Source organism: Dreissena polymorpha, chromosome 5 (genome assembly GCF_020536995.1).
Source record: "Dreissena polymorpha isolate Duluth1 chromosome 5, UMN_Dpol_1.0, whole genome shotgun sequence".
Taxonomy (NCBI): Eukaryota; Metazoa; Mollusca; class Bivalvia; order Myida; family Dreissenidae; genus Dreissena; species Dreissena polymorpha.
In genome coordinates, this window is record NC_068359.1 from 103,150,764 (window position 1) to 103,175,161 (window position 24,398).

Genomic DNA, 24,398 nt, shown 5'->3' on the forward strand with positions numbered 1-24,398 from the left:
ACCACTTCTGTCATGCCAGGATTACCCATCTTATCCAGACTTGGGCCTGCAGTGCTGTTACCAGACTTTGACATGCAATGGATGCTGTTTCCCCGTAGGTCGCTTCCTGGTCTGGGGTGATGAGAGGCGTCGTCCAGTAGCGTACATCGAGCGATGTTCATCGGTTTGGCACTTCCGGGTACCGAGCGTGGGTGGCTATCGTCTGGCAGCTGACGTAAGACACTGCTTGCCTGCTGTGCACATCCTGCTGAGGGCTGACAATGAGGGTGTTTAAGTGAGGCGCTACTCTCCGGCTGGGCCCTTCCTGGTACCCTGTAACGGTTATCGGTAGGCGGATTTGCCGGGACACTGCTCATGGTCTGATCGCCTCCTGGCATAGAATGATGGCTGCGTGCAGGGGGGGAAGTCTGGGATGCCTCTATGCCAAGGAAAACCAGGTGGAGGTATAGGGAATGTAGGTGGGGGCCATTTCAGGATTTGTGGGGGTGTAATATATGTTGGTGGCGATGGTGTCACATGAAATAGAGGACCTCCTGTGAAAGGTCTAGGGTCAGTAGTGTTAGACTGTATATTTGGCATACATGAACTGGGTGTAATAGAATCGTCCTCACATGAAGATGGTGTGCTATTATTAAAAACTTTAGCAATGAGGTCGATTTTCTTTTCCATTTCCCCAAATACAATATCTGAAATTTTATCATGCAGCGCTTGACAGCTTATCGCAAATTTGCTCCTAATGTTTCCAACCTGATCTGATTCAGACTTATTGTTAATTGATGGCGATACAGATTCATTCGTCATAAAAGTGTTCCCAATGTTTTGAGTATTACTGAGGGGTGTCTCATTTTCGAACATGGAGATTCTAGTAGTTAGAGTTTTAATTGTCAGATTCATTTCGTTGTTTCTATATTCAAGTTTTTTGACTAATGCTTCGAGTCTAGTATTGTCTTTTTGGAGTGCGTCCATCTTTTTATCTTTGATTTTTAATTCACTCTCCCATTTGGTAAGCTTGATTTCTTTTGCCCGAATTTCATCAGACCGCAAGCATTTGTCGCAGTTCTGTGTAGGTACAGACTGTTGATGACTGAGGATTGATTTCCAGCCTGCCGGAGAGGCGGTAGTGCTAGCAGGTGAGGAGTAACCAGGGTGCGAAGTGGACTGATTGATGGAGTTATGCTCGCTGTGGGTGGTTGCTACGCCTCTGGAGTTATCAGCATCATGTCTGGGAGAAGCAGTGTTATTACGGGCTGTGCCACTTGTCATGTTAATCTGGGACTGGTTTGCGGCGCAAAGGTTACAGATCACGCTACCGCCGTTCTTGTATACACATGCCATATTGTCAGTCACGTGACTGTCCGCCATTACACTGCTGCTAACTGGTGCGAGTCTGCGATTCCAAAAGCCAAAGACGTAGAGAATACCCGCTTAACCGTTGTCGGATTAATAAATTACTTAATGAATTAATGTGAGGCGATTATCACATTTTTGTTGTTTAAATGATTGTTTGAAGTTGAGATTGATTGTTACAAATAAAATGTTTAAAATGCTTTCGTGTATTTGTTTTTTTTTATATCTGTAATCAAGTGGTAATCATCGGCGAAAATTTGCCGGTTCAGTCGCTCATACTATGTCTTTGATTAGACTTGTTACTTTTAACGTTTCACAAACAATTCACGCATGTATTGTTGTGTTGATGTTAATAGCCACAACATCAAGCAATTTATATTTTAATTAATACTTATTAAAGATTCTCGCGCAATTAATTACCGCTAATTGTTTGTAATTAGTCTCATTTGGTGAAAATCTACATTCCAAAATCATAACATATTATATTAAGTACGGTATGATATTTTTGATACGCCTTCCATTATTTTTCTTGTTCTGATATCAAAGATAAAAAAATTGTGGTTTGGATTTATTTTTATTTTTTTTTTAGATGGAATTTTGTCACGTTAAAAACGAGCTTTTTATCATGAGAGAGTGATATTGATCTTGACGATATTTTATGTGATTATTCGGAAGATGAAGAGAATGCGATCTATGTGATATATCTATATTTTCATCTGTGAATCATTTAACAGCTATAAAGCTAAAAAATACTGAAAAAATGTATTTTATAGGTCTTTGAAGTCACGCAAAACATATGGATAACGACACCAAATGTTTAGTCAATTAATCCACACAAAAAAAACTCCGAAAAAAACACCTAAATAATATTTCAAAAATATATTATTAAGCGCCAAACGAATTTATTAATACATTTATTTTCAACTTTAAAAACGCGGCATAAGCATCAAATTAAAGATTATCTGAAGACTGAAAGGCCAACAATTTGACACAACAAAGAGCTCTATGCATAAGCCGTAATATTTTTTGCAGAAAAGCTTCAATAAATTACAATAGTAATACATCTAATTATAAAAATATAATTATGAATGGCATGAGTACGTTAGTGTGATAAACACGTGAGTAATAGAAAGTGTACAATTTCTGATATTCTATATTGGACATAACTTTTAATTTGTACAATAAAAGTCAATATGTAACATATCTAATGAACGCAACTGTTAAGTATGTCGGGGGTAAAATATTAAACCAAATGACTGCTTAATACTACCAGAAAGAGAAGACATGGTGGCATCATCAATTGTGTTTAATGACCAGACTGTCATCTGCCACCCAGTGTGGTTTATGACACCCCGGGATTACGCCATGTTGTTAGTTAAGTCTGGATAATATCTGATCAAAACGAGATAATCGGATTATGCAGAACAAACGGGCAATTCAACACTGGAATGCAAAGGATTACGCGATTTTAAGATTGATGCATATAATCAAATGATAAATATTGCACTTAGTTTAATTAAATGGGTTTTTTAATGTGTCAACGTGTTTATTTTCCTAGACAAATACCTAAAAAAATGCACGTTTTTCAAACATTTTTCTGTTATAACACTAGCTAAACATCTCCTCCAGCAGAAAAACTTTATTTCATACAATTTGCATGACAAACAAAAAAGTTTTACAAAAAGAAAGAAATTCACCCGTTGAATAATCGGTGCTCTCTTATATATGTTACCGGTTGTTTGGCAGTAGTGTAATGGCGGACGCGGAGAGTATTCAGGGGAGATAATTGGGTAATTACTAAATTATGGAACGGTCTATTGATGCATTAATTGATTATCTAAATATCATTTAACTTGTATTGTCCAAGTGTCAAAGCTCTTCAATTACTAAAACACAAGATATACTTTATAGTATCCTTCAGTCGGTTACAACGTATTTTGTCTATATGTTTGTTGTGGTACAGATTTTTAGAAGGTTTCGGGTCGTTTCGCCCTAAAACCTGTTCGCTCTAGGTCACTCTGAGTCGTTCCGCCCTTCGACGTGGTTTGTTTCGCCCTTAGTTTAGTTTGAATTATAATTAAAACTGATTTATTAATACATACCAATTATCTTTTAATGAGTAATTAATTAAAGTACGTTGTATATAACACCTTTCACACATCTTACACACAGCTATATTAACCGTGAAATATACCGACCACAACATTGTCCATCCAGCTTTTCTTCTGACGGCATCGACGTCGACCTCCCTCTAACGTGCCCTGGAGAACAATCTTCCACAGAGAGATGGAGACTACGAGGGACTTGTACAGCCTATACTTTGTGGGAAAGCTAATGGAACTGCTGGTCAACAACCTGCTAAGTCTGGTCATCGCTGCGGTCACCGTGGCAATGCTCATTCGGTCCTCAGCGGTACTGGTACAATACTTGGACTGGTTTGCACCCTCGTACTTGAAGCTGGTCACTTCTAGCTTCTTGCCGTTCATGGTGATGTATGCACTGGTGTTGGTCGTGCTGCTCAACGTGATTTTCGACTTCTCCATGCTGACCTCCATACCGTATGATCCTGTTCTGTCATTGTCTGTTGGTGAGATCTTGAAGTTCACTGCCGGGGCCACCCATGAGGTGAATGTCCTCAGCGAATCTCAAGTTGGAGATGGCTCTTACAACCATAGTGGTGGTCATGGAGTCTTCTGCATTATTTACACAAGGAAAATGTTTAAAAAGACAGGAGAAAACAGACATCCATGACGATTGCCCTCCGATATCTTGAAGAAGTCCTCCAGCTGTACCTTGAGAAGTACTGCGCTTCTGCCGTTTCAGTAGATTTCTTGAATGACTTGCACCAGCCCTTTGTCAATATGGACCCCTTTCATAACATGTCATAGGCCATCATTCCAAACGCGATCGAAAACTTTCTTAAAGTCTATGAAGTTGTGGAAGAGCTCACGTTGTTTGTCAATGCAGGTGTTTCTCAATGATGATTCTGCAGTTGAAAATCTATTCCACTGTGCTCCGCCTAGCTTTGAATCCAGCCTTACTTTGCTGGGTTGACTGATGAGGCTGATGGTGCGGTAATTCTCGCACAACTTGAGGTTGCCCTTTTTCAGTTGGGGTATTATCAGGGACTGAGTCCACTCCTTGGGCCTCTTCTTCTCCTCCCAGATCATTGGCATAGTGCCGTCATTGCTGCAGCAGTTGCCTCTTTCGAGCTTAAACATCTCGAAAGGGAAGTTGTCCACTCTCTGAGATTTTCATGCCTTAAGACGATGTATAGCCTCCTCCACCTCGACCTTAAGTATGGACGGACGTTCGACGTCCGCTTCTGGTTTTGAATCGTTCTGTAGGAGACTGAAGTCTGGTTGAAGAGGGTTGTTGTAGAGGTCACTGCAGTCCACATGTTTAGGAATACGGCACTCTCGGTAAGGAGATTCCCGTTAGCGTCTGATGTAACGCTGGCCTTGGGCTGACTGGTCTTCGTAAAGGTCTTGAGGGTGATGTAAGCCTACTTACTTCTGCCTGCGATCATCTCTTGGTCGATGATGATATACAACATGTATTGGTGCTCCTTGGCCTCTTTCATCTTATTCCTTACCTTCCTGTTCGCTTTCTGGTAATTTTCCATAGAGTCCAGGGTGGTGTACCTCTCATGCCACAGCTTCTCTGTTCATAGGTTCATGCTTTGGGTCGTCACTCATGGCTTGTTCTTCCTTCTCTCTCTTCCAAGCACTTCATCAGCCGATGACAGTGGGACATCCTTGGTGTTGATGGTGTCGATGTGATTGTCTAAGATGTTCCGGGCTGCAAACTTGCCACCTATCCGTACTTGAAATACCTCTGCTATAACTGGATCTTTCAATTTCTCAAATATAATGCGAGGTTCTTCGCAATGCGCTTGCTCTTAAACTTAAGCTTGATGGTGGTGAGCTCTAAGTTGTGGTCACTGCCGATGTCTGCACCAGGAAACGTTCGTGTGGTCGCCTTGTTGATGCTGGACATGAACCGTTGCGGAGCCAGTATGATATCGATCTGATTTGCCCTTTTCGAGCATGCCAGGTCGTTGTTTTGGGCAGTTTCTGTGGGTGCAGCGTATTGGCCAGGGTGAGCGGCTTCTTGCGAATTCAATGTCTCAAACCTCCATTGTTGGTCTCTCCTAAGCCAAATCTACCTCCTGTCCCTGATCAGTCTTGGTATGCATCTGGTCCAACCTGAGCGTTCCAGTCAACTTGGACAGTGAGGATGTCTTTCTTGGACACCTTATACTTTTAATTACCAACTTGTTCATTAGGTATTCAGTTTAACAGTTTTTGCTGATTATCTTAATAGAAACTGACAAGAGCTGTAGCTCGAGACAATGGTTTCTAGACAATTCATCCAAACTTGCACAAAACCATGTTTCATATAACACAAGGCTAGCTATGTATTATGCAAAGTACATTTACTGTGCGTCTACCAAAGTGTTTCTTAATAAGAACATAACACGATTTGTTTAGTCATTTATTTCAAAACAATATCGAATGACCACTGACTGTGTCATTGAAGTGTTCCCCAAAATATTAATTACAGTGATTAATATGTTATAAGTATAACGTTACTATGTAACGAAAACATAATATGCAGGTAAAAATGATATCAATTGAAAACCGGAGATACTAAAAAAAATTGCATAATCCAAAAGATACTTAAATAATTCAATACTGGATAAAATGCAATGGCACAACATCGGATTATCACAATATACCAATAATAGCAGTTCAGCATACAGGACACAATCCTTATAATTGCAATAGCTACATGCATTCGATCTGGAATATATTCTTAAAGCAATATAATATGAACAGTTACTGATATATAATAGTGGAGGTGTTAACTCTGATCTCATTAGTAAACTGTCCTGCTGGCGAAACTAAAGATTCAATTTGTTAATATTTGAAATAAAATTTACTTTCATTGTAGATGATAGCAATAGTGTAAGCGGGAACATATGCTGTCCTTGGCTTTGTTGTTTCTGTGTTTTGTTGTGTTTTTTATTTACATGACTTTTTTTAACAATAGCATTGATAATGTTAACAATCAAATTAAATTAATGAAAGCAATGACGAATGGATACTGATAAAAATAGTGATGCGAAAGGCGGTTATAATAATGGTTTAACTCATTTATAATATCGGTGACAAAAATAATTTATATTGGTGATAATGGGGTGCAACGCACTAATAATAGTGGTGTCACAAATAATTTATAAGGTGATAATGATAATGTTAATAACAACAATGCTTGTTGTAACTTGTTACAACCAAATAAAATAGTAACAAATTACGTATTTAAATGTTAGTATCAATAATAATGTTACAACGGTTGTAATTGTTATTACTAGTATCATAATTATAAGAATAATAATGTGAATGGTGTTTAATAAACTGACAAGAATTATAATGTAACTAATAAAACAACCTATTATGAATTGTTTAATTATGTAAATAACAATTACACATATTCAAAAACAATACATAAATCAAACTTAAGGCATAAACTTCGTGATTAAGAATAATCACTTTTAACATTATTGGTGTATCTTTAACAAATACATAGCAAATACGTGTTTCAATAAATTACCTCTAGATTGAATAGCATTCCAATAAAACTTGTACGAATCTGCAAAATCCTTAACTCAAAGCTATTTCTGGAGTAATTTAAACTGCTACTGAAATTGTTGGATAAATAATTTTTAGCAAAATGTTCAGTCAGTATGGGGAAACTTAGTTTGGATCATTGCTATAGCAGGTGTAATATTCTTTGAAGTTTCCTGCAGATTGAAAGGAAAACTGCTAAAGAATGGAACAGAATGACTCTGGCAATAAGATGGATTGATAAAATGTAAGAAAACAAACCGGCTTCTTTAATGGGGCAGAGGTTATAGTAATCGGAATACTCTAGTATATATTTTAACTCCCGCATGAAAATAACATAAGCAAATTCGTTGAATTGATGTACCCCGCCAAATAAATTTTGTTTACAGATGGGAGCAAATTCCATGATATAGGGCATAATTCTAAAACAAGAGGGCCTGAAAGGCCCAAAGTCTCTCACCTGAGATAACAAGATATTATTGGGACAAATCTTCTGACCAAGTTTCACGAAGATCGGGAAAAAAAATGTGGCCTCTATAGAGTGTTAACAAGGTTTTACAATAGCCATATAAGGAAAAATGCCCCGCCCCCTGGCAGCCATGTTTTCAACCAACCGGCATCATTTTTGAACTCATCTAAGATATTATCGGGATGAATCTTCTGACAAAGTTTCATGAAGATCGGACAGTAAATGTGGCCTCTAGAGTGTTAACAAGATTTTACTATAGCCATATAAGGAAAAATGCCCCGCCCCTTGGAAGCCATTTTTTCAAGCAAACATAATTATTTTCGAACTCATCCAAGATATCATTGAGACCAATCATCTGACCGAATTTCATGAAGATTGGACAATAAATGTGGCCTCTAGAGTGTTAACAAGGTTTTACTATTGCCATATATAGCCATATAAGGAAAAATGCCCTGCCCCTGGTGGCTATGTTTTTAAAGCAACCAAAACCATTTTCAAACTCATCCAAGATATCATTGGGACAAATCTTCTGACCAAGTTTCATGATGATCGGAAAATAAATGTGACCTCTAGAGTGTTAGCAAGGTTTTACTATAGCCATATAAGGAAAATAGCCCCGCCCCTGTGGTGGCCACGTTTTTCAACCAACCGACATCATTTTTGAACTCGTCCAAGATATTATTGGGATAATTCTTCTGACAGAGTTTCATGAAGATCGGAATATAAATGTGGCCTCTAGAGTGTTAACAAAATTTTTACTATAGCCTTTTATAGCCATATAAGGAAAAATGCCCCGCCCCTTGGCGGCCATGTTATTCAAGCAAACGTAACCATTTTCAAAGTCATCCAAGATATCATTAAGACAAACCTTCTGACCAAATTTCATCAAGATTTGACAATAAATGTGGCCTCTATAGTGTTAACAAGGTTTTACTATAGCCATATACGGAAAAATGCCCGGCCCCCTAGGGGCCATGTTTTTCAACCAACCGGCATCATTTTCGAACTCATCCAAGATATTATTGGGATGAATCTTATAAGCAAGTTTCATTAAGATTGGAAATAAGTGTGGCCTCTAGAGTGTTAACAAGATTTTACTATTGCCATATATACCCATATAAGGAAAAATGCCCCGCCCCTTGGCAGCCATGTTTTTCTAGCAAAGGTTACCATTTTTGAACTCATCAAAGACATTATTTGGAAAAATCTTCTGAGCAAGTTTCATGAAGATCGAAAAATAAATGTGGCCTCTAGAGTGTTAACAAGGTTTTACTATAGCCATATAAGGAAAAATGTCCCGACTCTTGGCAGCCATGTTTTTCAAGCAAACGTAACCATTTTCGAACTCATCCAAGATATCATTGAAACCAATCTTCTGACCAAATTTCATGAAGATTGGAAATAAATGTGGCCTCTAGAGAGTGAACAAGGCAAATGTTGACATCGCACAAAGGACAAAGCACAAAGCACTACAGACAATGGACGACGGACAAAAGGCAATCACAAAAGCTCACCATGAGCACGTTGTGCTCAGGTGAGCTAAAAATAAGTGTAGGGAAATTATTTTAGCGCATTGCAATTCTCCTAGTTGATATCTATACGCCATGAAGTTTCATGTTGAAATCTTGTAGCATATCGTAAAGCACCAAAGTAACATCATACTAAAACAACAAAGGCCAATAACTCTTATTTTAGAAAGTGTAGGGTTATGATTCTTACGCATGGCACTACTCCTCGTTGATATTAATACACCCATGAAGTTTCATGTCGAAGTCTTGTATGGAATATGAGATATAGCCCTTAATTGCAATAGATCTTATTTAAGAAAGTGTATGGTTATGGTTCTTGCAAATAGCACATCCACTTATTGATACCTTTACACCAATGAAGTTTCATGTCAATATCTTATATAGTTTCTGAGATATAGCACTGAAATGTTTTGAAACATACGTATGGACAACGCCATTTCTACATCCCTCCGCCTAAGGCAGTTGATAATAACAAAACGCCTCGTCAATAAATACAAAATTAATGTTAGCAATCATATCAATTAAAAGTAAAGTTTCTATTGGAAGAAGAATACATCAAGACATGTTTTAAAACTTAAACTTAAGTCTTTACTCTTAATTGTTTGTGTACAATAATTTCTTCATCAACCGCGTATTTTAGAGCCTGTTTAGCAGCGTCAATCTGTTTTGCTTTAGTGTAGCACAGAACTCCAACAGTGACAATGGCTGTTCCAAGTCCGCTGAAGAAAGTCACCGGGTTACTAAACACTATAACTGATAACCAGATGAGGAAAGCTCTTTTCACTGTGTTAGCAACACTGAAATCAGAAACAATGCTGAACTAGACTGAAATAGAAACAGAGTCTTCAATGACCTTTTTATTCTGTAAACACAAATGAAATAAGAATTAGAAAAAAAAATGAAACTAGCTAAACAAACACCACCAATAACGTTAAAATCGGTATTTCTTATTTAACAATTATTTGTAAAATGGTACAAAAATTACACAGTCTTTTGTTACCTACTTATAGCTAAAAACTTAAGCTCACATATCATTATTGCATTTACATACTAGTCACAGAGTACAAAAGAATTGAGACGCAGTGTGCCCGTTTACCTATGTGTTACAGGCGATATATAGCCCATTAGAACATATGCTGAGATACTTTGGAAGTGGAAAAACACGCCGTTTAAGATGAAGATTGTAAACATTGTAACGTCCATTGTTTTCTTTGCATGCTGGACATCTATCATGATAATGCAGGCAGGGATTTGTACTATCACAGATGAAATGCTTGTAAAGAACTGTAACTCTGCTGGACTGAAAAGCAAAATTAATGATTTTAATGCACAGCATTTGATAAAACACAGCATTTAAGTAACTAAACAAAATATGGTTATGTTGTCTGATAAATCCAGTTACAATGTGTTAATATTCATGTATTGTTGACTTTGTATCAAGTTTCACTCGTAATAAATTGTTTACTTATAAAGAAATACAAAACACCGGTTTGCGAGTATTTCCGGAAAGTAGTATTTTCCGGACTTTCAAAAATATTACCATTAAGCAACCTCTTCTCGAATTAGCTTATTCCATTCAAATAATTCTTACATTATTAAGTCAGTTTTACTGCTTGTCAAAAAGGGAATTAACCTGCTTGTAAACACAATATTATTTGTATTGATTGTCTACAACGCGTGCGACAGTTGTCTGTGGAAACAAAGCGCAAAGTCCACATACGAAACAAAATATAAATAATTCAGCACCCAGCGTCAGATTTAGCAGATTTAGCTATCCATTTAATTAAACAGACAACAGAGTTTGCTTATGATGCTACGATGTTTAATAACGTATGTTGTAATGCTTTGTTGTAAATATTACTTAACGTCAAAAGAGAAGGCTTTAAGTTTAAAGGACACGGTTTAGTATTTGTTCCTCGTCCAATGTAAATTATATATAAATTATATATATATATACTTAATCTTCAGTTCAACAGCTTTTAATTTTACAATACAATTTTGACTGATTATTCCATATCATTCTCATGCAAATTAAATAAAGTTATTATGCATTACTCCTTATATTTTCCCGTTTATAAAACGTCCGGAAAATGTCAACGTGAAAAAGACATCGGGTTGTTTATCATTTTCTGGACCTCATCTGTTGAGCATTACAGAAGTAATATTGAATTTGTTTAAATTAAAATAACACACACATTACTCAAGATGCTTATGGTAAAAGTTCTGAATTTAAACATAAATGAAAACCATCGCTAAGTTAATGGATATTTCGTCCGAAATATATTCACCAACGAGATTTGTTGTTCTTTTTTACGACAAAATTATATCTTTGATGGCAAAATCAAATTGTCAACATGTATAGTTTGCAGGATCATCATTTATCATTAACACTATCATTACTTACGTATATCTGTATTTTTCACCACTAATCAGCATCTTGGAATACACGTTTTGTAAACTGAAACAAAAACAAAGGAAACCAGGAATGTAAAATGTTCAAGACATTCGAAAAATATATGATTTCCACACCGTATCTGGGTCATACTGAGCAGTATGCTAAAAGTTGAAGTTTTTTTCCATGAGTGTTCAAAGTTGGTTATCATTTGAGGGAATCAAGATAAGTGTAAGGTCAATATAAATAGGCAAATAGTTGAAAAACTTCTAAAGACGATGCAAATTTTCGACAAAAAAGATTCCAATAGTTACTTACCATTCTAATATATTTGTCCCCAATGATGCTGCAAATCCTTCAACATTGAAACTTAATTCATACATTGTACATAGACCCAGACCAAACATGATAGGGATCAGGCTAAGCACAGTGAAGACACCAGAATACTCTCCAAGCATTATGTAAGATATAAATACAGTGAATATTGGTGCGGAACTTTTCACTGTTTCCGTGAATGATACTGCCACAAACTTTAGAGCTACCAGTCCCAATACTACGTCGGAAAACCTGTAAATATTGCAAGATGATCATAGTCAGGCATAAATTTATACAAAACATATGTTAACACATGTGTTACGAAACTGGTTAAAAGATGTGCACAAGCAAAGTGGTACACATGTGCCTAAAGCCCTTGGCAAAGGCATGTGATAGTTTATATAATTTTAGCTGTTGCATTTACATTTTTTTTTTTAATCCAACACTCCATCAACGAGTTTGATATAACTGAAAAATAAAATAAGACATAAATGTGAATGTGCTACAAGCATACGCATTGTGCAATTGCTAGCTATCTTACGCATCAGTTACTACTTAATTTAATTTAATACTACAAAATAAGAGTTCAACAAGATTTTATAATCAGCAATTAATATCATGTATCTATACATGTATTTTTTGCCACTTGGTAAATAAAAAACAATAAATTATTTTACGATCTTTTTTATTGAGCATGATTTTAAGAATGAATTATTGAATTATATTGTTGAATGAACATTACATATTTCACTAGTACCTCATGGATCCAACAATGACCATGTTCCTCCAGAAATTTGGTGGCTTCCCATCACGTTTGATATTAGTATAGAAACCAAGAGGCAAAAACATCTGTAAGAAGCCAAGACTGGTTGTCATTACCATCTGCATTGCACCTTCAATGATAAAAGCAAACATGCAAACATTAAAAAACATGACCATGTCACAAAAACAAGAGTTGTGTATGATAGACTGATTGTTTTCCTTAAATCGTGTGAACTGTGCAAGCACATGCTATACCTGGTGTGAACTGTGCAAGCACATGCTATACCTGCATGAAAGCTACCTTCACACTTACATTCAGTGCAATGACTCGATGTTATCGCAAGCTAGTATGAAGCAGTTATTGTCTCTTAATAGTAAACTTTACCACGATATTTTCTGATGCAATAACGAGCTATATAAGTGTCCTAAATAAAGTGCAATACTTAAATTCATACTAAGCCATGGAGCTGAAAACTTTTTTCCTTTTATAGTAACAACGACCTTAAAAGGACTGACCCCAAATGCAACCAAAAGCTCAGCGTGCATGTAAGCTACATACATGTACTCACATAATTTCAGCTCAATACCTACATCCTAACTTCGCTTGTTGAACAACAAACATTTTCTGTAATTTAGTATCATTGACCTTGTCCAGACTGAACCCAAATTCAATCCCGAACAAGTTCTTCTTGTCAGATAGCTATATCTTCAGGGTTTTTTTCAAGATTCAAATGAAATTTATTACAAATTTGAATTTGCATAGAAGGCCGAAACGCTCCATCCCATATCACAATATAACAAGACTATTGTCAAGCAATATAAGTCCCCTAACGGCTCCACCATTGTCAGAAATTCCAGATTTTTTTAAATATATATTTGTTGCCATAGCAACAAACAAAAATTATTTAGGAACAAAATGAAATGACGTGCATAATGTCCATGTTGCCATCTATCCATGTTTCAAGTTTCATGAAAAAATATTAAGAACTTTAAAAGTTATTGCAGGATCAAGAAAACCACCATTTTCAGCAGTATTTCTAATCTATTTGTTGCCATAGCAACCAGAATTTTTGACGTCGGAACGAAATGAAATGACGTGCATCATGTCCATATTGCCATCTATTCATGTTTCAAGTTTCATGAAAAAATATTAAGAACTTTATAAGTTATCGCAGGATCCAGAAAAACCACCATTTTCTGCAGTATTTCTAGTATATTTGTTGCCATAGCAACCAGAATTTTTGACGTAGGAACGAAAAAAAATGACGTGCATAATGTCCATATTGCCATCTATCCATGTTCCAAGTTTCATGAAAAAATATTAAGAACTTTTAAAGTTATCGCAGGATCCAGAAAAGTGTGACGGGCGGATGGAGACAAAACCATAAGTCCCCTCCGGTGAAACCGGTAGGGGACTAAAAATCAGGTATTAGAATTGTGATCACCTACCAAGCAGTAAAGGATCTCCTCTCAGCTCGGTCAAGATATACTTGTTCAGGAACAGAGTACAGAAGCTGAAGAAGTACCAGATGACTAAGAAGAAAAGCGCACGTGGGTTCATCAGTCCCTCATCTTTCAGTCCGCTGTCCTTTACGATGATCTTGTCAGTCACTGGTATGAGTTTTGCCTTTTCTAATTCCATCACACCAACATGTGTGAAGTCCTTTGCTTCACTTATCTTTGGCATTGTGTTGGACTTAATTCTGATTCAGTTACATGCTTTTTGTAAAATGCTTTTCCAAAAAATGTTAAGGGAACTTGGATGTTGGAAAAATATATCACATATTGACATATAAGTGCAATAACGTTCTCTGCAAAGGTTTTAAGGTCAGAATACATGTGACACGGAACTTATATTAGTTTTCCAAAAATGCTCAACTTTTAAACATTATACCTCTTCATTAATACATTTATATAATTACATGTTTAAACAAATGCTAGTACTTGTATCATTATCTTATTAGAAGCAGTTTCATACTGTGTAATTTATTACAGATTTATATCATTATAATACTATACGGATAATTTATGTATAAGCACTTTTGTTGGAAGTCGTTTGCTCTTAGTCATGTTCTACGTTTTCAAGGCTGTATTAAAATGATTTCAGAAAGTAACAATTCTTGTTGAATAGGCCCATAAATTCAGCCAATAATTAATGATCTCACTGCTTGATGACGTAACCAATCTTCAGATTGTAGAAACCTGAAAAAGCGAAACAAAATGTCTATACAGCGGCGAGCGTTGACCAAATCTACTGCGGGTACATACATACTTAAAGAAACAAGAGGGACATGGATCCTAAGGTGCTCCCCGAAGGAACTTAACTATTCTGAGAAGGTGGAGTTCAGACGAATTAAAGTGCTGTCTGAAATATGGATATGAATTTAATTTCGTAGAACATAGTTATGACAAACCTTTGAAAATTGAAAATATTTTCAACACAAAACAGGCTGTATATACAAAGTTTGACAGGCAGGTTGTGACATATTAATAGATCAAATGAAGAGACATGCCATGCATACATATTATATTTAAGGTAAAATAAGATTCAAATGAACAGTTCTTTTTGTTTTATTGGGTTTATCAATATGTCAGGAAAAAAGGAATATGCAGAAGGATGGACAAACTTAGAGTACTTAAATTTAGTTGGCTGTTTCTTGAGCAGCACAAGTATCATCATCATCATGATGAAAAACAACTTCAACATCACACTATGATAGTTTATATTTATTGTTTGTAATAATCTTCAAAAAGAACCAATGTCAACCTGTCTTAAAAGGTTGCACTTCAGCATAGCCCTTCCTCTAGTTTTTCAAGCCTTAAATTTTAGAAGTCCCAGGCAATATATCTGGAGAAATACCAGGCATAAAATCTGGAGAAGTAGAAGGAATAAAATCTGGAGAAGTCCCATGCATAAAATCTGGAGAAATAGCAGGCATAAAATCTCGAGAAGTCTAATGCATAAAATCTCGAGAAGTCTAATGCATAAAATCTCGAGAAGTCTAATGCATAAAATCTAGAGAAGTATAATGCATAAAATCTTGAGAAGTCTAATGCATAAAATCTCAAGAAGTCTAATGCATAAAATCTCGAGAAGTCTAATGCATAAAATCTTGAGAAGTCCAAGGCATGAAATCTGGAAGTCTTAGTTGTATTTCAATATTTTACAGTGGAAGTTAGACTTATCATTTGCATGTTTTAAAATAACTTTTAAAATACAACAAAAGAAAAGGGTTATATTGCGTTAACATGCTTTAAAGTTTATTCAAACAATTACAATGTAACACATAACAAGGAATATTAATTTGATTTTCATGCGTTTTAAAAGAGAAAAAATGTACGCGGGTTTCATTAAAAGTTGTTGTGGGTAACTGTCTGTTGCTTTGTTCATTTACTGGTACTTTATTTTACTGTATACAGTACCATAAACACATTCTAAATGAGAAAAGTTGTCCTTTTTAAAAACGTCAAAGATTCCCAAATACATACATAGCAATATAAGATGTATGTCCCTATCCTGCCATAACGACCACTTGATACATAGATTTTCCGACTTTATCATTTGCCCGAGAATACAGTATACCGGTAATCCATGTGTGTATTTTCAACGCAATATCTGGCCTTTCCTGGTGATAATTGAGGTTAAGAATTTCACCAATACAGAAGTTACTATATCAACTGAATTTTGCACATGCATAAATGATTGAATTAAGTACTGTTATACATGTGCCTTAGGCTATTCATAATAGCGACCAATCAGCAAGTATGCCTTCATTTCGATTGAATGCAACATGTACACATTATTTTATGAAATTCTGCCAAATGAGAAAGGGAATAAAACTGCCTGCCTTGTGTCAATAAACCTTACATATTACCAATAAAAGTGATATTTTGGGCATTTTTCACTGTTGAATTGAGCTGAAAAGAATTAACAGGTCAAAAGAGTTAGTTAAAATGAGGCAAGTGACCAATTATCTATAACTCATCTTGCTACCGTTAATAAAAAATATATATTATATTCAATATTTTATATGACTCAACCAGTCCTCTAAGCCGAAATGATCCGTAAAACAAAATTGTGTCTTTGTGTCTTATGAACGAATCTGCATGAAAATTACATCAAGACTCACATCGTACATCAAATCATTTCTGTCTACAGTTGTCAAAACAAAGTACGGTTGATATTCAAATGCATAATTTTTTTATTTACGGGATATTGTTTAAGTATGTTGATGCTGCATTGACAAATATAAGTGTATATGAAGTGAAAACACCAAAAATCAACAAGGGTTGCGATAGACACCTATAAACATAGCATATACTGTTAGATGCACATAATATCACTTTTAATAAGCGACAAGTCCTAACTTCAATAAAACATAAATGTTACCTTGTACTATTCAGAAGCATACATACTAAAATCTCCACACGTTTTATTGAGTGTCTTTGTTGACATCAAGTCAATATTGCTTTTCAGAATGAGTTATTAATAAGTTTCGCCAACAACCACTGTCACTCCTGTGAGTATTTCATTCACGGTTCCATCAGCCTCTTCGAAGAGTGCATCTATACAATGGACCTGCCCACCGTTGTCATTCAAACCATTAACAAGAGAGCCTGAAAGGCCCAAAGTCGCTTACATGAGATACAAAGGAACTGACCGGTTCTGTGCAGGTGAAGATATCATTAGAACAAATGTTCTGACCAAATTTCATGAAGAGAGATCTATAAATGTAACTTATACAGTGCTAACAAGGTTTTACTATAGTCATAAAAGGATAAATTACCAGCACCATGGCGGGAATGATTTTTAACAGACCTGAATCATTTTCAATCGCATATAAGATATAATTTTAAAATGTTCTGACCACATTTTATGAAGATTGGACAATAAATGTTACTTTAAGAATTTTAAGTTTTTCACTATAGCCATATTAGGAAAAATGTACCCCCTGGCGGCCATATTTTTCAACCAACTGGAACCATTTTCGAACTCTTCCAAGATATCATTGGAAAAAATCCTCTGGCCAATTTTCATGAAGATCTGACAATAAATATGGCTTCTACAGTATTAACAGAGTTTTTCTATAGCCATCTATAGCCATATAAGGGAAAAAATGCCCCGCCACTGGCAGCCATGTTTTTCAACCAACCAAAACCATTTTCAAACTCTTCCAAGATATCATGGTCATGGGGACAAATCTTCTGATCAAGTTTCATGATGATTGGACAAAAAATGTGGCCTCTAGAGTGTTAACAAGGTTTTACTATAGCCATATTAAGAAAAATTCCCCGTCCCCTGGCGGACATGTATTTCAACCAACCGGAACCATTTTCAATTTCGTCCAATATATCATTGGGACAAATCTTCTGACCAACTTTCATAAAGATCGGACAATAAATGTTGCCTATAGAGTGTTAACAAGGTCTTACTATAGCCATATAAGGAAAAATGCCCCGCCACCTGGCGGCAATGTTTTTAAACCAACTGGAACAAATTTCGAACTCGTCCCAGATTTCAGAAATCATCTTACCACATTTCATGAAGACGGGACAATAAATGTGGCCTCTTGTGTATTAACAAGGCAAATGTTGACGACGCACAAAAAGGCGATCAAAAACATTGTGCTAAGGTGAGCTTAAAACCCTATATCGCTACTGTTAGCAGGCAACGCTGGTCTATGCCGTACCATTTGGGGCAAAGGTACAAATACGCCAACAGCTAAAAATAGATATCACCGCGGTGACAAAATTGTTATGGCGATGACAATGTGTCACTGCGGTAACAATTTGTCACTGCGGTGATATCTATTTTGACATTGCGGTAACAATTTTGTCACAGTGGTGACAAATTATGACTGCTGGTATATTTTTATGCCTGCTGTAACATTTATTTGTTTGGGTCAGTTTTCAACCAATCATTTTTCCTGTAACAAACCGACTCTCAAATATCAATATCATGTCAACCTTTATTATGTTATCGAGTGTGGTCTACAAATGTATAATTACTCATACATGGATCTTTAAAACAAACAAGACATGTGTTTGTCAGAAACACAATGCCCCTTATTGCGCCGCTTTGAAATAAAATTTCAATATATCATTTGGCAGGTTTAGAAATTATCTCCCTTTTAAAGCTTGTTACTTCCCTTGAATTGTTTTTATACTTTTGACCCTGAAGGGTGACGGATGACCTTGACCTTTCACCACTCAAAATGTGCAGCTTCATGAGATACACATGCATGCCAAATATCAAGTTGCAATCTTCAATATTCAACAAGAGCTGTCACCATAGGATGACATATGCCTCCTATAAACGCTTTCATAGAAGTTATGAGCATTTTTCGAAACCTAAACGCAGATTTCGAAACCTAAACGCTGACCCTAAGTTCAAGGTCAAGGTCACAGGGGTCAAAATTTTTGTTCCTATGGAAAAGTCTTGTCCATATACACATGCATGCCAAATATGAATGTTATATCTCAAGGGACATAGAAGTTATGAGCATTTTTTTAAACTTAACGCAGATTTTGAAACCTAAACGCAGACCCTTAGTTCAAGGTCAAGGTCACAGAAACCTAAACGCGGACCCCAAGTTCAACGTCAAGGTCACAGAGGTAAAAAAATGTGTGCGTATGGAAAGGCCTTGTCCATATACACATGTATACCATGTATGAAGGTTACATCTCAAGGGACATAGAAGTTATGAGCATTTTTCGAAGCCTAAATGCAATGTGTAACGGAAAGACCGACAGACGGACGGACAGACAGACATCGGACAGTCCGATCACTATATGCCCTCCTTCGGGGCATAAAAAGTTATTGCAAAAGTTTAACCAAGGTTAAAGTGTGTGACTCACACAATGAATGAATGACAGACAGACAGACAAACAGACCAAAAACAATAAAAAATAAATAAATAAATAAACACTTGATAAGTTAAGTTGATATAGATTTATTCTTAGTAAACCAGTAACTTTTTTACGAGTTTGATAGAGATCGCCAGCTGTTTGTCACACTTATCTGTTTGAGTAAATAAATGGTTAGTGAATTTTACATTTTATTTGTTAAACTACTCTCATTGACATATCATCTGCTTTATTGCAATTAGATCATATTAGATAAGGGAATTAATTGTTAAAGACTTTTGCTTTTAAACTGTAATCGCTTGAACGGTCAACTGCCTTCATACCCGGTTTTATGACACGCACAGACGTTGAGGCAACGGAAAATAATAAGGTTTCTAAAATTGTCACCTAGATTATTAATTCTTAATGAAGTTATAATTGTATAAACATAAAGTGACAATTCTTAAGTTACAACGAATAAAGCTTCAATTAAAATATTCGCCGATTCGCCGTTTTGCAAGACGTTATTACATTGGTCAGTTTGATTAAGCTCTTATCGAACTCTTTGGGTCAGACCAAGTATCACCACAGTTACAAATAGATAAAAATATATCACAGCAGTGATAAATTTATTACCGCAGTAACAAAATTGTAACCACGGTGATATCTATTTTTAGCTGTTGGCGTATATGTACCTTTGAACCAAAGGGTACGTCATACTGGTCGATTGCATAGCCCAGGACTCCATGGGTTAGTGGTTCGAGCCCTGTTGAGGGGTACTTTTTTCCTTTTTTAAAATTGTATTCTTGTTTTTTACTGGAGATTTTTAGGTCAAATGTTTGAATTTATCAATATAAAGCATTTAATGACATGCTTATTTTCTCCAGTATAGAATCACATGACAATGTGGGAGGCATGTCAAAACACATGAATATGACAGAAATCAGCTGCTATGTTAACAATTGCACAGAAATAGAAAAAACCCCATTAAACTTACAGAAAACATGTTTTTCAAATGCAATATTAAAAACATACCCTGAGCCTTGATCACAACGTTAGTATTTTGTTTATGCTTTCCATTAACATTAAAATCAGCATTTAAACATAGTGACAAGCTTTTGTCTTTAGGCAATTGACAATCTGATGTTTTACAGCAATATGTGTAATAAACAAAAACTAAATTATATCATAGGATTTTAGTTATCCAATAACACTTTATTAATATAAACTTTAATCAAAGCTATACACTGTTGTTTAGCACAGACATTAAATCTGCATGGATAAAATTTAAATAACTGTTACAATAGAGTAATGAAATGAATAATGTTCTTTCTCAATTTTTAAGCATGTGCCATCCATGGCATCAATCAAGAGTGTACGTAGTTTACTTAAGAACACATCAATATCAATATTTGTGAAAACACAAACACATGACAAGACAAAAATCCACCACCTTCTTGATCTTTAGCTGGCCATAGGGAAAAACTGCCCACTGGATCTCCTGTTATTTCGGAAAATATTTTGCCACCATTAACCATTACGTAACAATAAAGTCACTGGTACATCTTTGTGACATGGCTAACATCTAAACCTGCTACATTACTTAACATTAGTTGTCTTTAATGCTCCCCTACGAAGAAGAGGGGGTATATTGTTTTGCTGGATGTCGATTGGTCTGTTGGTAGACCAGTTTGTTTCCGATCAATAACTCTTCAACAAATTGGCTTATTGGCTTGATACATCACATGTGCATTGGCCTTGGATAGTAAATGACCCCTATTGAAATTTGTGTCACTACGTCAAAGGTCACTGTCACAATAAATGTGAAAATCGTTTCCAATCAATCACTCTTCAACAAATCGACTGATTGGCTTGATACTTCACATGTTCATTTGCTTTTGACAGTAGTACTTCAATTGACATTGGGATCACTAGTTCAAGGCCATGTTATGGGGGGGGGGCATATGTCTCCAACCACAGAACTCTTGTTTCATTAGTAGCCTGATTATGAAGAACCTTAGGAAAGTATTCTAATGGTGCGATCAAACAAGACAAGCTATGTCACCCCCTGTACGTCGATAATCCAAACTCAGTTGGATAATTCAAACTGAAGAAAAAAATGTTGGCCGAAACTGAAACTGAAAGGAAGATGACTATTTTATCATTTCTGCTAATTTAGTAACTACAATGACGTAATTTTTCTACATATGTGATATTGAATGTCTGACACACACAGGCGTTTTGAATTTTGCAATGATTTAATAGTTTTCTAGTAAAAAACGATAAATTTGTCTTTGAAAAATGCTAATTTACATGAATTGCGACCTATGTGTTGAAATATTTACACGTTAATTGACAAAAGAGCGAACAAAACTGTAACAGAGATATGCCAAATTATATCAGGTATGTCCTTTAAAATTTTCCTTTTAACAACTAGTGTGCTTCTGTGTTAAAATCATGTGTTTGCAGGACGGGTATTAAACTTTATGGATAAATCCAAACTGACATAAAGACATCTGGCAGTTTGGTCATTATCCATCGACTTCATGATGTTAGTTTGGAATAATCCATACACTAGTTAGGTCATTATCCAATTTGTATATTTTTGTCCGAAACAAATACGAATATATTGCGTTTTCTAGCATTTACCCCAATATTTTTCCTTACATACATACATGAAAGGTAAATACATTTAAATCCAAGCATTTAAACATTAAAAACATTCCGTTACAATTGTTTTTGGTCTTAACCTTTCGACAATTTCATTTACTTTTTCAAGATTTTTAAACATATTCATTTATTTTGACGTAATTGTTTTTAATTGTAATGGTTTTATTATCGCATTGTATCCGGCAAATAACATTTTATAAAAAAGAAACGTTTATCATGTCACAACTAAACATAAATAAACGTTTTCTAAGAAATAAATGACTTAAGTCTTTATTTCTGTCGCCATTTGTTTCTTCAGTTTGAATTATCCTACTCAGTTTGGATTATCGACGTACAGGGGGTGTATGTCATCATGTGTATTTGTGTGTGCTCCAAATCAATCAATGAACTGCGTAAGAAGGAATGTTTGGATGAGACGCAAAGTTTTCCAGCAGAAGTTTAGATGCTGGAGAATTCTTATCAGAAAAATAACTACTGGTCGTAGCCTCATCTTTGAAAGTACTACTCTTGGATGACTGAAATCCAAAAAGCATAACAATGCCTATTTCTTTATTAAAGTACATAAAATTACATTGTATGATAATTTCCATTATTATTTTTTTTATTTGATAGTTTTTTTATTGTTTATTCGTTAAGTTAATATTTGTGTAATTTAGTTTTACAATTGTTTTTATTTAATTACGTAAATGAATTCAAAGTTGAATAATGACTAAATAACTTGACAATTTGTACCAGTTTTGTTAACGTATTTTGGTATTGAACCAATAAAAATGATATTATGTAAATCTAGTTGCATGAATTTATAAAATATGTTTCCATTTATATGCTCAGTAAAACAAAAAACTTAATAATTTTCCAACTTTTCTAATCCTTTATTTTAAATTTGATAAGAACTGGAACAATGTGTAGCATACCAGTATATTAAACATTGAAACCGTACAAACATATCATAAAAATACAATTGTGCCGTTTTAAACGAACTTTGAGACAACCCCCTCATTAATCAACTTTTCCCGCCATATTGCCTAAAGTGATTCGCTTCTGGCAACTTCACTTTGGTTTCAAAAGGTGCATGTAAAAAACGTTAAATAATATGTGATAAATTTTATGTAAATGCATTCTTTCATAACTTACCTTTCGAATGACAATTGGAGTTTGATGGAAAAGTTCAAATCAAATAAACTGTACATGTTTCTTCAAATTCTCATTACCCAGAATGGGGCTCCTCACTTTTTAAACACGGTGCGTACATGGTTATATGCAATCCACAACATAAAAACAAGAGATGTGTTTGTCAGAAACACAATGCCCCCTATTGCGCCGCTTTGAAGCCATATATTTGACCTTTGACCTTGAAGGATGACCTTGACCATTCACCAATCAAAATGTGCAGCTCCATGAGAAGTAAGTAAGAAATTGAATGGCGAAATGCAAATTATTATTTTTTAATTTTTCACCTTTGAGCTTGAAGGATGACCTTGACCTTTCACCACTGAAAATGTTCAGCTCCAGGAGATACACATGCATGCCAAATATCAAGTTGCTATCTTCAATATTTAAAAAGTTATGGCCAATGTTAAAGTTTTCGGATGGAATATTTGACATTTGACCTTGAAGGATGACCTTCACCTTCACCTTTCACCACCCAAAATGTTCAGCTCCAGGATATACACATGCATGCCAAATATCAAGTTGCTATCTTCAATAGTGAAAAAGTTATGGCCAATGTTAAAGTTTTCGGACGGAATATTTGACATTTGACCTTGATGGATGACCTTCACCTTCACCTTTCGCCACCTAAAATGTTCAGCTCCAGGAGATACACATGCATGCCAAATATCAAGTTGCTATCTTCAATAGTGAAAAAGTTATGGCCAATGTTAAAGTTTATTGGACGGACGGACAGACGCCATATATTAGCCATTTGACCTTGAAGGATGACCTTGACCTTTCACCACTCAAAATGTGCAGCTCCATGAGATGCACATGCATGCTAAATATCAAGTTGCTATGTTAAATATTGAAAAAGTTATGACCATTAAAGTTTTTGGACGGACAGACAGACTGACATACTGACTGACGGACAGTTCAACTGCTATATGCCACCCTACCGGGGGAATAATAATAAGGTCATTACTAGGAAAAGAAAATATATATTTCACGAAAAAAAAATGGTAATGCTAATTGAAATACAGTTTGATCAGCAATTGTTATTGGGGTAAGAGCAATAGATCAGTAACTGTTCTAGTGTTTTCGCAACATTACAATATGCAATAGCAGGTGATGGCTACTATGATATCAGCATATGCCTATATATTCAATGCAGCTTGTATAAAAACTGAAAAAGCGTTGAGCAAGTTCTAAATGTTGTTATTTTTTCAGCCAATTTTTGTGAACAGCTTTCCTTTAAAGGGGCCTTTTCACGTTTGGGTAAATTC

At 35.5% G+C, this 24,398-nt stretch overlaps 2 protein-coding genes across 9 annotated transcripts in view; both read right to left on the reverse strand.

Moving 5' to 3' along the window:
- The window catches only part of LOC127832651 (solute carrier family 35 member E2A-like), a 201,377-nt gene that overhangs the window by 11,414 nt on the left and 165,565 nt on the right, over positions 1 to 24,398 (reverse strand). The gene's annotated exons all lie outside the window — the stretch shown is intronic.
- Positions 5,831 to 24,398, reverse strand: part of LOC127832653 (solute carrier family 35 member E2B-like) — a 211,531-nt gene continuing 192,963 nt past the window's right edge. For 3 of the 6 annotated variants that reach the window (XM_052358258.1, XM_052358259.1, XM_052358260.1), the window contains exons 2-7: positions 13,894 to 14,646; positions 12,440 to 12,575; positions 11,686 to 11,934; positions 11,380 to 11,433; positions 10,072 to 10,275; positions 5,831 to 9,772 (exon numbers count right to left, since the gene is read on the reverse strand). In XM_052358258.1, coding sequence (XP_052214218.1) covers positions 9,556 to 9,772; positions 10,072 to 10,275; positions 11,380 to 11,433; positions 11,686 to 11,934; positions 12,440 to 12,575; positions 13,894 to 14,131 — 1,098 coding nt within the window. In that variant the 5' untranslated portion in view covers positions 14,132 to 14,646 and the 3' untranslated portion in view covers positions 5,831 to 9,555. Of the gene's footprint in view, positions 9,773 to 10,071; positions 10,276 to 11,379; positions 11,434 to 11,685; positions 11,935 to 12,439; positions 12,576 to 13,893; positions 14,647 to 20,325; positions 20,433 to 24,398 lie in introns of those variants that run through there. The other 3 variants (XM_052358264.1, XM_052358263.1, XM_052358262.1) reach the window with 3 other exon arrangements.